The 18126-nt window shown below is 42.5% G+C and overlaps 1 protein-coding gene across 3 annotated transcripts in view; it reads right to left on the bottom strand.

The window, feature by feature from the left end:
* MLH1 (mutL homolog 1) overlaps positions 1–18126 on the bottom strand; it is a 38655-nt gene that overhangs the window by 675 nt on the left and 19854 nt on the right. For all 3 annotated transcript variants that reach the window (XM_054019393.1, XM_054019394.1, XM_054019395.1), the window contains 8 exons: positions 17526–17679; positions 16003–16364; positions 13898–14046; positions 8456–8564; positions 5188–5251; positions 3899–4063; positions 3562–3654; positions 2758–2871 (listed from right to left, as the gene is read on the bottom strand). In XM_054019393.1, coding sequence (XP_053875368.1) covers positions 2758–2871; positions 3562–3654; positions 3899–4063; positions 5188–5251; positions 8456–8564; positions 13898–14046; positions 16003–16364; positions 17526–17679 — 1210 coding nt within the window. The remainder of the gene's footprint in view (positions 1–2757; positions 2872–3561; positions 3655–3898; positions 4064–5187; positions 5252–8455; positions 8565–13897; positions 14047–16002; positions 16365–17525; positions 17680–18126) is intronic.

The following is an 18126-nucleotide window of genomic DNA, read 5'->3' on the forward strand; positions in this document are numbered from 1 at the left end:
ATTTGCTTAGGCTAGTGCTAGAAGAAATTAACTTTGCATAGCTAACACGGGGGGGGGGGGGGGGAGAGGGGGGAGTGTGTGAACTGGACTGTTTTCTGGTACAAACAATGGTTTATGAAAGTCCAGTCATCTACTCCCATGTAACTCAAGGGACTGGGTTGATAAATGTCAGCATAATTTGGGCTGTGGACTGTTCATGAGACATGCTGCTTCAGCTCAAGCTGAGTTTGCAAGAAGTTGTAGGTAGAAAATATTTTCCCTTACAATCAGCACAATTGCCACCATTGAGTCATCTGCTGCCATTTTAATCACTTAAAGGATCTAATTTTTGTGGAGATTTTACTGAAACCATCTTAGAAATGTAGAGCTTGAAGGGACCTCAAGAGGTCATCTACTCCACCCCCTTTGCTGAGACAGGATTGAGTAGAAGTAGAGAGGTGTTCGCCTACCCTCTTCTTAAAAACCTCCAGTAAGGGGATTCCACAGCCACCTCAGGTAACCTCTTTCACTGCTTAACCTTTCCTTAGAATGTTTTTCCTAATATCAAACCTAAGCCCATTACTACTTGTCCTACCCTCCCTGCACATGGAGAACTCATCACCATCCTTATACCCAGGGCTTTGGAGTGCAGAGCAACTCTGGAGTAGTGGAGCTGCAGCGGAGCCGGAGCACAGCTCCAAAGCCCTGCTTATAATAGTCCTTCAAATACTTTGAGTTAGGGGATTATAAATAGTCAAGTATTTGAAGGACTGTTATAAGCAGGGCTTTGGAGCTGTGCTCCGGCTCCGCTGCAGCTCCACCGCTCTGGAGTTGCTCTGCACTCCAGCTCCAGGCTCCACTCCAAAGCCCTGGTTATAACAGTCCTTCTGTCAGGACTGAGATCCCCACTTTGAACTTTAGGGTACAAATGTAGGGGCCTGCATAAAAACTTCTAAGCTTAATTACCAGCTTAGCTCTGGTTCGGCTGCCACCATTTTCAATGGATTCCCTCCCTGGGAAACCTTGAAAAACCTTCACCAAATCCCTGGTGAAAACAAATCCAACCCCTTGGATTTAAAACAAGGGGAAATTAACCATTCCCCTCCTTCCTCCCACCAACTCCTGGTGAATCAAGATCCAAAACCCCTTTGGATCTAAAACAAGGAAAAAATCAATCAGGTTCTTAAAAAGAAGGTTTTTAATTAAAGAAAAAGGTAAAAATCATCTCTGTAAAATCAGTATGGAAATCAACCTTACAGGGTAATCAAACTTAAAGAGCTCAGAGGACTCCCCTCTAGTCTCAGGTTCAAAGTACAGCAAACAAAGATAAACACTCTAGTAAAAGGTACATTTACAAGTTGAGAAAAACAAAGGAAAACTAACACGCCTTGCCTGGCTATTTACTTACAAGTTTGAAATAGGAGAGGCTTGTTTAGAAAGATGTGGAGAACCTGGATTGATGTCTGGTCCCTCTCAGTCCCCGAGAACGAACACACTCCCAAACAAAGAACACAAACAAAAACCTTCCCCCCCCAAGATTTGAAAGTATCTTGTCCCCTTATTGGTCCTTTAGGTCAGATGCCAGCCAGGTTACCTGAGCTTCTTAACCCTTTACAGGGAAAAGGATTTTGGAGTCTCTGGCCAGGAGGGATTTATAGTACTGTACACAGGACAGCTATTACCCTTCCCTTTATAGTTATGACACCTTCACATACTTGACTATTTATAATCCCCCAACTCAGCCATCTCTTCTAGTTTAAACAAGCCCAATTTAACCTTTCCTCATAGGTCGTGTTTTCTAAACTTTTTTGTGTTGCTCTCCTCTGGCTGATAGTCCACATCCCTAAGTGTGGTAGCAAAGCTGGATACAATACTCCACCTGATACCTCCCCACTCTCAAGTAGAGCAGAACAATTATTTCCTGTTTTATATAGCATACTTGTTAATACATACAAGAATGACATTGTAGTGCTATTAAAACAATACACAGCCTGGGGGAGGGAAGAGAAGAGGGGCAAGAATGTGCACCAGTTTTCCCACAAATTCTGGGCCCAAATTGGATTAGGCTGTCTTGTAGCTCAGCTCAATGTCCTAACAGCTAGAGATGCCTTAGTTCTCTGGTTTGAGAAACTGTGAAATTACAGGTGGTATTATTATTATTGCTTTTGCATTATTCAGAGGAAACAAATTCCACACAACAGGATTGATCAACTTTTGGCAAGTGCTTAGTTGATACTGATCTGTGCACTTTGAAAGAGTAATTAGGTATTTAAGAGATTCAGCCCGAAATGTACACTTTTTGAAGGTACACGAACGAGGTAGTCTTTGGGAGAAATCAGCCTGTATGGAAGCTGTGAGGCAATGTTTTCAGACCTTATTCTCACAATGTTTTCTTTCTAAGCACATATTAAATAAGAAATTCCTAACTTTTCTAAATCCACACTGATTTATACCTGCCTCTGGAGATTTCCGTTACTTGCATCTGAAGAAGTGAGGTTCTTACCCACGAAAGCTTATGCTCCCAATACTTCTGTTAGTCTCAAAGGTGCCACAGGACCCTCTGTTGCTTTTCTAAATACATACATTCTTTTTGCCCTGTAAAAGCAGCCTTCTCCAAAGGATAAGCCTGTATATTCTTTCAGAACCCTGCTGCACTGTTATTCAGTTCACCTACTTCCAGAGTGGGAGACTAGTCATGCACGCCATCTTTAAAGGTTTTTACAATTCAATACAAGTGATTTACCCAGGTGACTACAGCAGCATATACAGTTACTGTACCTGCTGGCTAGTCAAGTCAGATTCCTCCACGATATACTGCTTTCTAATGGAGTAAAACAGGGCACATTCTTTACTGAGGCTTTCAAAACATTCTTTTTCTTCATCCCAGTTTACCTGTCACAACAGAAATTTGATGAGAGCAAACATTTGTTTCAGTATCTGAAATAGTAGTTTTGAAGGAACATTACTGCTACTTACTAGTCTATAGAGTAAACTTAATGCCTGGTTAATTAAAAGTTTAAAATAGGCTACAGTCTTGGCCATTTGGTGGTATAAGGTTAGGATACAGAGAAAGCAAGGAATAGTCTAAAAGTTTGCCTATCTTTGAAAGTACAATTTTTTCAAAAGTTTCTAAACATTCATTTTAACGTATTCTTATATAGTGAATATTTAGCTAGGAATGGACTTAAGCAATCGGTGCAGTTTTCCTTTTAGAAGAGAAAGTTTAGAGCACTGCCCATATGTCGGCATCTGTATTACCATTATAATGTGATAATTACTACATTGGCAGATATTTAAAAGTACTGTGTGTGGTCATTGGAGGCAGGAATGTTGGCAGTTGTACTTTTGCACCAACTGCTTCTGTCAGAACTGGGTCTATGACATTATATATGAACTCTTCTCCCCACGTCACTTTCTGGTGAATTTCTTAGTGGTTGAATTATTGCATGCCTGCCTATTAGTAACTTCATTTTAGAGAACATCTAAAAAAAATCACATTTTCTCATAAATGACAATGATGAAAAGGTAACATTTGCAGACTAGTTAGCTTGCCCATTAACTAACTGCTGAACAGCACCATACCTCTGTGGCTAAGCGAAGGATAAACATAGGTAGTCCCTCCAATGGTGGAACATAGTTGTCTATCAGGAGTGGTAATCCAGTAAGGTTTCCATCCTGTAAGCATAACATTTTCTTTACATGGTGAAATACCTAGGGTCTTATAATAATGTATCTACCTACTAGACATATCTACAAACCCAGGACACTGCTGTTTGCTGTACAGTAAGTGATTGTATTTATCAGGTTGGTACTAGCCTTAAAGCAAATCAAAAATATTAAATACAGTTTCCTATTGTGCATTACCAACACCTAAGTTATACAAATAACCTTATGACATAGAAGCAACAGCAGTAATCACCTCATCAATTTCAAGAGAGAAATAGTCTTTCAGCATTTCAGTCTTCTTTTTTAGAAACTCAACAATGTATTCAGCAAGTCCTTCCTTTGGGCCATCTTCTTCTGTCCAACCACTTTCAGTGTTCTCCAAGGCTAGCATAGCTAGATCATACAGTGGAGCTGGCTCCTGTAAGTGACCGAGGTACAATACAATCATCATTACCACCCATACACTTCAACCCTTCAAAATCCAGATGTTCCTCATGCAGTCTTACTTTTTTCTCTCAGAATACAGAAGAATTTTTACAACAAGCCCTTCTCTAGAGCCCACTGCAAAATACCATGGCATATTTAAGTACTTCCCAATACATTTCTGATGAAGACAGAGCAAAAAAGAAGGTATGTTTTAACACATAATCTAGTGCAGGGGTCGGCAATGTTTGGCACGCGGCTCGCCAGGGTAAGCACCCTGGCGGGCCGGGCCAGGCCAGTTTTATTTACCTGCTGACGCAGCAGGTTCGGCCGATCGCGGCCCCCACTGGCCGTGGTTCGCCGTCCCGGGCCAATGGGGGCAGCGAGAAGCCGCGGCCAGCACATCGCTCGCCTGCGCCGCTTCCCACTGCCCCCATTAGCCCAGGACGGCGAACCGCCGCCAGTGGGGGCCGCGATCGGCCGAACCTGCCGCATCAGCAGGTAAATAAAACTGGCCTGGCCCGGCCCGCCAGGGTGCTTACCCTGGCGAGCCGCGTGCCGAACGTTGCTGACCCCTGATCTAGTGCATCATCAATGAATCTGTATAAGGAACAGAATCTGACACTAATAATAAAGCAACCACTATCAGAACTTGCAGCAGCTGTGGAATCATCAAAATCTGCTACTTCATGTAAGTGCAAAGGAGATTAAACACAAAGGGAATGCATTTTTTTAAAAATGTATACTGGTTGTCATTTAACAGATCCACCTTCATATCTGAAGTTTGACCTAGTCAGCAGTATAAATAAACATACTTCATATAGAACATAAATTACCAAAAAGATACATTAAAGTTGCAAAATCAAGCACTAATAGTTAGGAAATGCTAAAATTAAGGTTGCCTGTGTGTCTTAATTCAGCCCCCTAGTGCATGTGTGTCAGAATGGACCCGCTCTGGGGATGAATCGGGGGTGAAGGAGGCATTTGTTTGTAGGACCCCAGCCTCAGTTGTTGCAGAATTTGAAAGTAATGTAGTGAATAAGGCAGAGGGTTGCAGGAAGAGAAAGGATGATTAAGGCAGTTGAATGCTGACCAGGAGAATTCCAGCTATATACTTACTGACAACCTCAGAACTCCAAAGTTTGCGAAGTCATAAAGAAGAATCTGGTAGAAGAGTTCTTGGCTGAATGGGAGGAAAATTAATGGGAGGAGAGTTAATTTATTATTGAAATGACCATTTCTGTCTAATTTTTTGTCATGTGCATATTCTCCACTTTGTAATGGCAGAATCGTGGGGAAAAAAGCAGTATACTTAGGAGAGAGAAAAGCATCCTATGGGAAACAACAATAAGAATGGATTGTCCTTTAATAAAACTATGATTTTGGCAATACAATAGACCCCCATTTAACTAAGCCTCCGTTATCCAGCTTTCCTTATTAACTGAACCATCAGCTGCCTATTCTCCAGTTCATCTAGATTTTTGGTTATCTGATCTGGCCTGGTCCCAATTAGATCAGATAAACGAGCATCCATTGTATAGTTGTTGTTTTTTTTTTTTACAGACAGAAAAAAAGTCACTGAAATGTTGTAACTAGCAATAGCACCACCAGGCACATATGATACACAAATAAATGTGAGCCTGTTTCTTAGTGTTCGTAGTCTCCACAATACTGGTGCAAAAAGCTTAAAATACCCTTAACATGCAGCTACTATACATTTGTTCCTATTTATCATACATTAAACCTTCATATTCATTTGCCACAGGTTACAAGTCAAAGAAATGCTGAGGAGGAACAGGGGAGGAGGTACTAGCCACAGATCTTGTAACAATACACATGTACTGTTTAAGATACAGTGACTAACAGCCTTATAAAAACAAGGGAGGAATGCCTTTGTTCTTTCAAATAAGTGTCAGTAAAATCTATACACACCCTTCAAGATGATGAGTATGTGGATCTTAGGGTATGTCTACACTGGCAAGTTTCTGCACAACAAGTTATACCACTTTTATTAAAGCGCTGGAATTAAACCGCTGTTGTGCATCTACATTGTGCTCCTTGTGATGGTGGAGCGCATCCATATTAGCAGCTCTTGCAAAAGCAAAGAGAGCAGTGCATTGTGGTAGCTATTTCACTGTGCAACTGGCGGCAGGGTGCTTTGAGAAGGGTTTGCAATACCTCATGGGGCAGGCACAGCATCACATGATGCAGGTTTCCCAATCCCATTGTTCCATGGGCATCCTCCTACATTGCCAGCTGCTTTTCAACTGAAGGGGTTGGAGGGGGGTAGAGTGTGTGACAGGGAGAGTGTGTGTGGGGGGGGGAGGAGAGGCAGTGTGTTTTGGGGGACAGAGTGTGTCAGCATGCTGTCTTGTAAGTTCAGACAGTGGCAGGATGCCACCAGTCCTGAGGCAGGGTGTGGGGGAAACCCCATTAGCCCACACCTCCCTCCACAGCTCTCTGCACAGCAATCTGTCTCTCTCTCCACCTGCCTCTGTTCAACAGCACGAGCATTCCATATTAATGGTTTGCTTTGTGTCCCAGACAGATCAGCACAGCATGCAAGGGGTGTCAGAAACAGAGCTTTGAAAGGGGAAGGGTGCATGAGCAGAGCAGTCACGGGATTACAGGACACTTCCGGAGGCCAATTGATTGCTTTGTGTGCTGTAACGTGTTTATCTACTGATACCGCGCTGGAGCCTCTATGCTTTAAGGCTTACGACTCAAGGTGATTTTTTTTTTGCAACGCTGCAATTGAGGAGTTTCTGTGCACTAAGGGCTTGGCTACACTTGCGAGTTACACTGCATTAAAGGAGCCCCGGGCTCACTACCCGTCCACACTGGCAAGGCACCTAGAGCGCTCTGACTCCGCGGCTACAGCACTGCTGGTACTCCACATCGGCAAGTGGAATAATGTTAGCTGCGCCCTCGCAGTGTGAACGAGGTGTTGCATTACTGCGCTCTGATCAGCCTCCGGAAATGTCTCATAAGCCCCTTAAGTCAAGTGGCCACTCTTGCCATTGTTTTGTAATCAATGTAGGAATGCGGAAATGCCCTTTCAAAGCTCCGTTTCCGACAGCTGGCTGCTTATCTGCCCCGAGACAAAGCAACCATTACTGTGGAATGCTGTGTGTGAGAGAAAGAGGCGGCATGCTGACATGCTCTCAGCCCCCCCAAAACCCACTCTCTCTCCCCCCACATACACACAACACACTCCCGTCACACTCCACCCCCCCATTTGAAAAGCACATTGCAGTCACTTGCATGCTGGGATAGCTACCACAATGCACTGCTCTCTGTGGCCGTTGCAAGAGCTGCTAATGTGGCTATGCCAGTGCGCTTGCAGCTGTCAAGTGTGGACAGACTGCAGCGCTTTCCCTACTGCGCTCTACGAAGGCTGGTATAACTCAAAGCGCTCTACATCTGCAAGTGTAACCATGCCCTGTGTGTACTCCTCAGGAGTTACACCGCAGAAAGCTGCTTTACTGCGCAGTAACTTGCCAGTGTAGACAAGGCCTTAGCTGCAGAATGAACCTTATTACATCCTGTTAGAGCTCTAGTACACTGATGTGTTAGGATCTCATGGCTTGTCTATATAAACATTTAGTTCAACCCTGTGGTGCTCTAACTACCCATGTGGATCCTGCTGGTGCAGGTTAACAGTTCATTAATGCACTCTGATCTACTCCCATTTCAACGAGGACTAGACCAAAGCACTCTTAACAAATATCACATATCAGATCGGCATACTGCAGGGTAGATTCACACCCCATCTTGCCAAGAACTAAATGTTTGTGTAGACAAACCCTTAATCTCTTAACTGTGTGGTGTTAGTCTGGGAGAAAAGGACTGATTCTGTGCTGATAAAAGACAGTACATAACTTGACACCTCAAGGCAGTTGGGCCTAAATTTGGTAGTTGTTTTTTGTAGGTTTACACAAACAATTTGTGTTGTCCCTATATTCTGCAGGCTCTGTAATCAGGCGCAGAACTGATTTTAAAAGAATTAGGTTCTTTGACATTTCAATAACTTAGCTATTCAAATGAATGGTACGGATAAGTGTGATGTAGAATCAAATTCCTTTCATCCTCTGGGTTTTTAGTCAGTGGGACACAACACAGTAAAGTGCATTTTAATTATGTAGCAGCAGCCTATACATTTTGCAGGATCAATACAAAAAATTAAGATAGATTAAAAATTTGAGGCCTTTAACACTTGAGTGCTCTTCAAATCACCAATTTGGCTAGATTTCAAAAGCAGCATTCACAGTGCCTTTGTACCTCATTTCTATTATTTCTTTCACTCTTATTTTTAACTACTCAGTTGTGTTCACCAGCTATTTCAACTGTTGACAACACATCTAACAGCATGAATCAGTGTGTTTACCTGAGTTGTGTGGTATTGAGAAGATACAGCTTTGTCTGGTATTGTGCCAGGGCCCACTGTGGACTAACACAACCAACAAACGAGTGATCACGTAGCATCTCCTGAAGACCTGGAATAATACATCTAATAATATGAGGTCATATAACTTCCCCCCAGCCCAGATCTGCTATAGTCTGCAAAGTATCTTGATTATTCAAGTTGTGAAAATCTCAAACTACTACTTGAATCACACTTCAGTCCAAACAGTCCAAAATAAACAAGCACTAAAAACTATAAAGGAAATTCTAAACACTCCAATAGTTTAATCCTAAAATAGATAAACACGATGTATGAATCAGAAATTTTATATTAAATTCAAACCACGAATGAAAACAATTAATAAAAATCTTGAATATTTTACTTGAATTTTATCATGTTTTACTGGAGAAGTTCCTGGTCCGAAAAGATTAATAAATACCCTACTAAGCTGTGGAATTTCCCTGAATCTTGTTACCAACCAATTAAAGTTAGCTAGACAAAAACGGTCATACCATAGGATTTCCAATACTTAGACCAGCTTAATAGGGCTGGAATGTTTGAATGGATGCCACTCCTATTGCAGTTAAATCTCACTAACAAACAAGGATTGTGCTGTGCAGAAGATGCAAAGTGAGAAACAACTGCCCTAAGAATCTGCAAGCTGGGAATAGTATTTTACCTGTCACAGTGAAATCCTTATATAAGTAAGGGCATGGCTACACTTGCATGTTAGAGTGCATTGAAGCAGCCCAGTGCACTCTACCTCACGACCCATCCACACTGGCAAGGCACATACAGCGCTCTGACTCCGCAGCTAGAGCACTCCTGATACTCCACCTTGGCGAGTGGAATAACATTTGATGCGTCCCCGCTGGAGTGCCACAGCACCAGTGTGGATGCCCTGGTCTGTTAATGCGCTCTGATCAGCCTCCAGAAGTGTCCCACAATGCCTGTTCTAGCCACTCTGGTCATCACTTTGAACTCTACTGCCCTGCCCTCAGGTGACCAACTGTCAGACCCACCCTTTACATTCTCTGGGAATTTTGAAAATCCCCTTCCTGTTTGCTCAGCCAGGCATGGAGTGCTCTCAGCCAATCTTTCCAGGTGACCATGCCTCTACACACCAGGCAATCCCCAGCAATGGCGAGGTGCTGGACCTCATCAGTGTTTGTGGGGAGAAATCTGGACAATCCCAGCTGCACTCCAGCCGTAGGAATTACGATACCTTCGGGCAGATATCAAGGGACATGATGGAAAGGGGCCATGACTGGGACGCTCTGCAGTGCAGGGTTAAAGTGAAGGAGCTGCGGAATGCCTACTGCAAAGCCCGCGAGGCAAACCATCGCTCTGGTGCTGTCCCCGCGACCTGCCGTTTTTACAAAGAGCTGGTTGCGATACTTGGGGGTGACCCCACCTCCACTACAAGTACCACCATGGACACTTCAGAGCCTAGTCCAAAAGGCAGGAGGAGGAGGATCAGCAAAGCGGGAGCGAGGGTGCTGAGGCGGAGGAAGACACCCCAGCATCCCTAGATGCATGCAGCCAGGAGCGGTTCTCAAGCCAGGAGGAAGGTAGCCAGTCGCGGTGGCCGGTGCTTGGTGAAGGACAAATACCAGAGCCGGTAAGCGGCTTTTATTTTGGGAAGGAACTTACTCGGTGTGGGCTCTTGGGGCGAGGAGGGTTAGGGCTGCATGCATGCCTAGATGCAGAATAGGGCGTTGATGTGCTCTCTCACATTGCGGTAATCGGCCTCAGTGATCTCTACAAAGGTCTCAGCCAGAACTTGGGCAATGTGCTTGCGCTGGTTTTGTGGGAGAGCCACCATGGTCCTAGTCCCAGTCAGGTTAACATGTCTGCGCCACTGTGCCGTGACGGGTGGGGGACCATTGCTACACACAGGCAAGCTGCATATGGGCCAGGGTGGAAGCTGCATTTTAGTAGAACATCCTCCCTTACTTCCCAGGTCACCCTCAGCAGCAAGATATCTTCCAGGACAAATTCTTGTGGAAAATGTGGGGACAGTGTTCAGTATAGGGGCCCCCTGCAGCGGTTGGCTCTCCCCAAGGCACAGAAACCCAGAGGACAGTACAGCCATGAAAGAATCAGTCCCCCTTGACCCTGTGCTCACACACCATTTTGGGGCTCCCGTGGGTTGTGCGCGCTCGCTTTGGGACAGCCAAATTATGCTATTGTATAGACTGTGCTTGCCCTCCTAAAGTACGGGGGAATCATTGCTCTATCTGGTGCGAACAATGCTGCCTCTGTTAAGTGTTGCATTTTGCCTTTACAGATATAACCTTGAGATCCCAGTAGTTCTTGTTATCAACAGCTGAAAGACGCCAAAGAATCAGGAAGAGGACGCATAGAAGCAAAGAGGACATGCTGCATGAGGTCATGCAGCACTCCCTTAATGAAAATCAAAAAGTGCAGGAATGGGGGGAGAGTGAAAGGAGGGTCCGCCAGCAGAATGCAGATCGCCAGCACCAAAGCACGGAGTGGCTGATAAGCATTATGGAGCGCCAAGTGGACTTGATCCAGGCACTCGTAGCAATGCAGGCGGAGCACTACCGCTCCCTCCCCGCCCGCAGCCCTTGTCCCAAAACTCTTTCCCTTGTGCCCCCATCTCACCTCCAACCCACTTTCCCCAACATCCGGGTTCTTATTGCCACCAGCTGCCTCCAACACCTATAGCTTCACCACCCAGCCCTGAAAACTACGACCCTTACCCACTGCACTCAACCTCCATCACCATGCAGTATAGCCAGCCTGAAGTGCAGCACTCATTGCACAGCACTCCAGACAGGAAGGCTGAGTATGATAACAGGACATACGCAAATCTGTGATAGTACCGTTCCCCACCCCCTTGCCCTTTCTGTTTCCTAAGCAGATGTGTTTCTTTTCAATAAATGCATTTTCTTTTCAATAAATTGATTTTTTTGCTTTGAAAACATTCTTTATTATTGCATAAAATAAAAGATACCTTACTCCAGGAAAGCAACAGGCACTGCAAGTCAGTGCATCATACGTAGCAAACACAGATTCCTACTAACATTGGAACCACTGCACTTCACTCCCATGCAAGGCACCAGACATTCCTGGTGGCTTTCAGCCTCAAATTGCTCCCTCAAGGCATCCCTAATCCTTGCAACCCTGCACTGGGCCCCTCTAATAGCCCTGCTCTCTGGCTGTTCAAATTCAGCCTCCAGGTGTTGAACCTCTGAGTTCCATGCCTGAGTGAATCTTTGACTCTTCCCTTCACAAATGTTATGGAGGGTACAGCACGCAGACATAACCGTGGGGATGCTGTTATCAGCCAGGTCCAGCTTCCCATACAGACAGTGCCAGCAGCCCTTTAAACGGCCAAAAGCACATTCCACAGCCATTCTGCACCAGCTCAGCCTGTTGTTGAACTGCTCCTTGCTGCTGTCAAGGCTCCCTGTGTAGGGTTTCATGAGCCATGGCATTAAAGGGTATCCAAGGATAACAATGGGCATTTCGACTTCCCCTACGGTGCTCTTCTGGTCAGGGAAAAAAGTCCCAGCTTGCAGCTTCCTGAACAGGCCAGTGTTCCAAAAGATGCATGCGTCACGCACCTTTCCAGGCCAGCCTGCGTTAATGTCAATGAAACGCCCACAGTGATCCACAAGCACCTGGAGAACCATTGAGAAATACCCCTTCTGAGTAACGTACTAGGAAGCTAGGTGGGCTGGTGCCAGAATTGGAATATGCGTCCCATCTATCGCCCCTCCACAGTTAGGGAAACCAATTTGTGCAAAGCCAGCCACAATGTCATGCATGTTACCCAGAGTCATGGTTCTTCTGAGAAGGATGCGATTAATGGCCCTGCAAACTTGCATCAACACAATTTCAACCGTCGACTTCCCGATCATAAACCAGTTTGGAGTGGATCAGTAGCTGTCTGGAGTTGCCAGCTTCCAGATTGCAATAGCCACCCACTTCTCCACCGTCAACGCAGCTCTCAATCTTGTGTCCCTGCGCCGCAGGGTGGGGGCGAGCTCATCACACAGTCCCATGAAAGTGGCTTTTCTCATCCAAAAGTTCTGCAGCCACTGCTCGTCATCCCAGACTTGCACGACGATTTGATCCCACCACTCAGTGCTTGTTTCCCGAGCCCAAAAGCGCTGTTCCACTGTGGTGAGCATGTCCGTGAATGTCACAAGCAATCTCGTGTCGTATGCGTTACTTGAATCGATATCATCGGACTCCTCACTGTCACTTTGGATCTTAAGGAATAACTTGACTGCCAAACGTGATGTGCTAGCGAGAATCTTCAGCATATTCCTCAGCAGTTCGGGCACCATTCCCGCAGACCGAAAGGGAAGACAGAGCGCGCAGTACAAAAAACTTTGAAAGATGGCGCCAATTGTGGACGGAAGCAGAGGGATTGCTGGGATGCGAACTGATGCATCATGGGGCATTGGGAAAGGACCCAGAATGCCCCACACCACCCGCCCCTTCCCACAAGCCACAGCGCCAGAGGGAAGAGGTGCTCTGTGGAATAGCTGCCCACAATGCACTGCTCCCAATGCCGCTGCAATTGCTGCAAATGTGGCCATGCCAGTGCGCCTGCAGCTGTCAGTGTGGACAGACTGCAGCGCTTTCCCTACTGTGCTCTACGAAGGCTGGTTTAACTCAAAGCGCTCTACATTTGCAAGTGTAACCATGCCCTAAGTGACACGGCGAAAGTGGTTCCCCTTTCCTCATTCAAATAAAAATGGTGTGCACAAGCTACAGCGATTTAATTAATCTGTCCCATCACTGTTTCCATTATAAATCTATTTTCAGAGACTTGCAACTAGGCAATAAAAAAATTCCTGTGAGCATGGCTTACCCTTAAACATCTATGCATGGAAATTAGAGGGGGAAAAAAAATCTTATTGTTTTACAAAAGTTCCATTGTTTAAGAACAATGTCCCTGTATCCAGAGCAAATAAACATAGAACCTTGGTATTTAGGCTGCAATTTTGCAGGCTGTTCATCTATGGGGTGAGTTAATACCTGTATTTGGAATGGAAAAAAGCCTTACATTAAGTTAGTGCATTTTGTTTAGTAATGTGGTTTAATATGCAGGCTTACTAAAGGCTAAACCAGCCCTTAGATATGAAGCATACACCTCTCCTGTCTAAGTGGAAAATGTCTGCAGAAGCTGGTCATCATAGTTTAAAAAACTTATTACACATTTTGCTCAGACAGTTGGATTAATTCAATACTGCTCTGGTTTAGCAGGTCAATCTGCAAGCTAAGAAACATGAACAAGATACAAAAGAAAGTTTGCTGGGGCTCTTGGTGTGTAACAGAAACAGGCTTCTTGTACTACTTTTATAAAATTATCTTAAGTAGTCCAAGCAATTGTGTTTAACTGTCAGAAAAACAACCATCTTGAGGAACAAGTGGTTTGCATACTTGCATGTGCTTGGCTACTAATTTCCTCTTGCAGAGTCAACACACTGGTTAGGTTAATAATCCTTCTCTTAGGGGTACAGGCAGCGGTCATTCCCTTTCTAGTATCATCTTCCTCCATTTCCACATCAGAGCCTGTCCACTGTCTCTTTCTGCAATACAGAGACAAAGAGGAAATATTTTCTATTCTCATTAGAATGATATACAAGTATATACTCAGCAATGAAGTGTGGTAACCCTACATTAAACAGCTATCAGGAAACCCAGCTAGCTCCAAAAAGTTTCAAAGGAAAGATTGTTTTGTTTAATTTCCAAGGCACTGTTTGACAAACAGTCAAGGCTATTTAGGGATTCTTATTACTAATCACATTGGACAAATCAACTGTTTAAAGGCCCAACTCAGCACCCATCAAATTCAACAGGAGTTAGACCAGGCCCTAAAGGAGATATCACAAAAGATCCTGTGTGTTCCTTAACTACATTTGATTTTCTTTACTATAATGAAAAATAATCTCTCTCCCTGGTAGCTCTGGACAAACTGTCAGAGCAGCTCCAGTTGACCAGCACTACCAGGGCCTCTGGGGATCCTCTTTTAAGAGCTTTGCATATAGTTAAATAGCCTCAGATCAGATTATCTTTTCCAGAGAATGTGTGCAAGACTGGAGAAGGAACACTGTGTAACCTCCGCCCTGTACTTAACCCTCCATAGGTGAACATAAGGGATTATGATTCATACATGATCACCTTCAATAAAACATACCCTATTTACTTTTCACCATTTATGCTGTTAGTTTCCTTTATATTCATCTCTCACCTTGGAGAATGGTCATTTTCACTTTCTGATTCTCCAGCAGAAGCACAAGGCTTGTGTGTTATTGTTTAATAAAGAGTTTAATTCCTCTGTGAAAGTTCAAGACAATATTTGTTCATATTTGGTTTTATAGCTTTCCTGATCCCTTTTTCTTAAAAAAAGCACTCAAACTTGACTGCACACCTGCATAAACTGCAGGGTGAACTGATTTAAATCACCTATTTTAACAATGATTCAAATCAACAACCAGAAAACCTTGATTTGAATAATCAATATTAATTGTTTTGCATTTGTACATTTTAGTTATTTTCACAAAAAAAAGCTGATTCTCATTGGTCGGTAACTATTAAAACATGTTGATTTGCAACTAATTACACTAAATTTGGTGCTTTTTTTTTGCTAACCAGGAGGATGCACTATACCTATTACATTTATTTAAGCAACTATAGAACTTAACTTACATTTATTCAGAGTCTAAATTTTATTATCTTTTAGTGAGTGATACTTCTCTTATTTACTAGATATTAGTTTGTTTTACTTGCCATTTGTATCAAACTTTATTTGGATGGAAATTCAATTATAAATGCACAAAAACAGCATTTAATTTTTCTTAAATGTGCTGGATAAAAAAGTTTGTCTCTTATAAAAACATATTTTGCATTTAAAACTAATGGATTTACTAAACAAAAGTAGTATCAACTATAGCCAGTGAACTGAACTGACTGCTTCTCATCACCATATCCATCAAGATTTTAGAACTAGCAGATCTCATCCTCTCACATCTAGTTTTTATTCATAGACTGGAAGAGGGAAAAGAGCTTTCCTGATTTTTCAAATGCAACTGGTTTCTTAGCTTCGAATTAACTACTCATTGAACTGAACTAGTTGAATAAACTAAAATTGAGAAAATATTGTTTACACCTGCAGAAAATTTTACTGTTGTCAAAAGCTGGTTTAGCACTTCAACAACTCTGATTCCAGGTGCTTAGCAAGTGACTACCACCAGTTAAGGGGTCTGCCTTTCTTTAAAAACTTGGCAACAAGCAGGCACTGCTAAATATTTTTTTGTATTTAACTTAAAAAATTTAAACAGATTATCATTTTAGACCTTATCATAAGTTGTCAATTTAAAATGTAATTTTCAATGGGTTTATTTCTTAAAATTAAACATATTAATATAAATTTAAAAAAATCTGATTTAAATTAAAAAACATTTTTTTAAAATTTAAAAACATCAATTTTTATCCATTCTGATAAAAACACAACAATACAACTATCCAGCATAAATCATATTTACCTAGTAGGGACTGTTTCAGGAGTCTGCCTTCCACTTTCCTTCTGCCCCTCTGGTGTCATCACTGAATCCCTCTGTGCAGCAACCATTGTATCAAAGTCATTGAGATCTTCCATTTCAGTATCCTGCTGTCTGGATCTGCCATCAGAAAGTCCTGTACCACCGTCTAGGGTCAGCGCTGTATGCACTGTACTCAAGGGTTTGTTTACAGGCTGAAGGAAAGCATCCAGCTTCTGGTCTCGGGAATCGGTGCGGACCATCTGGTGGGCATAGACTTTATCACCTGTTCCTTTAGCTGTGAAAGAGGAGCTTGCTGCTGATTTAACAACCTCAGTGGAAGAGCATTCAACTCCTGGGATCAAAGTCTTCATTGCAAAAATGGAGGAGGGAAAGGAGAGGAGAGAGTCAGTGTCGTCAGGAGATTGTACATGCCTATTTACCCTTGTATGTTTGGCCCCTTAATCATCATTTAGGCCCAATTTAAGTGCTTAAATGGGGCCTGGGCCCCCTCTGCATTGGGTGAATTTCACCCAAATGAAATCTTTATTGTTAAGAAATTGTTAATCTTTAAATATTCTGAAGATGCAATCCCCTGTGTGTATTATAAAAAATAAGCACATGAAAAAGATTTAATTAAAATTATTATTCTATAGATACTATTTTACAAGTCTACTTACATAAGAATTATAATCAGAAATATAATCCAATCCCTTTTTAAACATGTTTTTATTTGCCCGATTATAATAAACAGAGTTTTATCCCTAGCAATGCTAAACTATATTTGGTATTAGTTCTGCCTGGTGTTAGAAGTGTAAAAAAACCCTAACCTATATGTGTGTGTTTATTAGGTTATATAGTTATTTTGTATTGATCTAAAATACAATATTTTGAAACTAACAAAATTATGCAAAAACAAAAATTGGTAGTGTTAAATAAATACTAACTTAATTAAGTAGAAGTATGTATTTAATTATAAACCTAAATATTAAATTAAACAAATGTATAACAGTAAATACATTAATTTAATATACTGTAAAAGATTAAACATGAATAAGAGTCCATTTTAAAGTCACCCTTCTGTCTGAAAATATCTTATCTTGTTATTTGTAAACCCAGGATGACTGACTGAAAGATAAAGAAAAATGTTTTTCCTTATTTTTTTTCAGTCTGTTTGCATTGTGCTTTTGACAGCACTTTGTGTATAATCATTTCCATTATTTATATAGGTCTTTCACGCAGAAACAAGACAGAAAAACAATGGCAAGGAGACTTAAAGTCAGTGTACCTGAAATTACTTTTAACTTCCTCCCCCAAACTGACTAGATTTGAATTAGACAGTGTCACTTTAAAAAATAAATGTTGGCAAACACACTTCATAAATAGACAGCACAGCTCTCAAGAGACGATCCACAGTACAATAGGAGTATCTGGCCCAGACTAGATTCTAATCTTGAACTTAGAATACTTGCTTCCACAGGCTATCAACACAGTGAAGACTTGTCGTCTCTTAATAGTTATATTCTCACCTGGGTGAAGTACATCCTTGAAGAGTTAGAGCCCAGTAATTTGCTCTCTATATGTTGCTGCACACTCTCTAAGATACTGTCTTCATGAAGAAAATGGACTTCATGCTTTGTAGGATGCACATTCACATCTACGTTCTGAGGGGCTATTTCCAGGCTGCAAAACATTTTAAAGGAAAACTAACCTAAAAATATCCCACTGATGGAGGAGTGTGTGAATATGCTCAGCACAAGATGTGTCAGAACTGAGGCCATAAGTCTACCTTAGGCAGCTAAAATGGGCCTGCAAAACAAATGGTATTGCAGAGGAGTCTTACTTGTTTTGATACTTAGATATCTATTAAATACTAAGAGGCTTGATTCAAAACCCATTTCTTTCCATTTACTTTGGACCAGCCTATTAATGAACTATGATATTTATAAAAGATTTTTGAAGCTGTCACTTTTTCAGTGGATACATGTAACACTAACCACTAGCCACCTCTTTGTGACAAGGCCTGGCATATAGAAGCCCCACACTGGGCTAGCGCCGCTGCTGAAGGTCACTCCAGCACTTTGGTGGTTTCTCTGTCAGGTAACTCATCTATCAGGCCAGATCACAGTC

The sequence above is a fragment of the Malaclemys terrapin genome, chromosome 2 (genome assembly GCF_027887155.1).
Source record: "Malaclemys terrapin pileata isolate rMalTer1 chromosome 2, rMalTer1.hap1, whole genome shotgun sequence".
NCBI lineage: Eukaryota > Metazoa > Chordata > Testudines > Emydidae > Malaclemys > Malaclemys terrapin.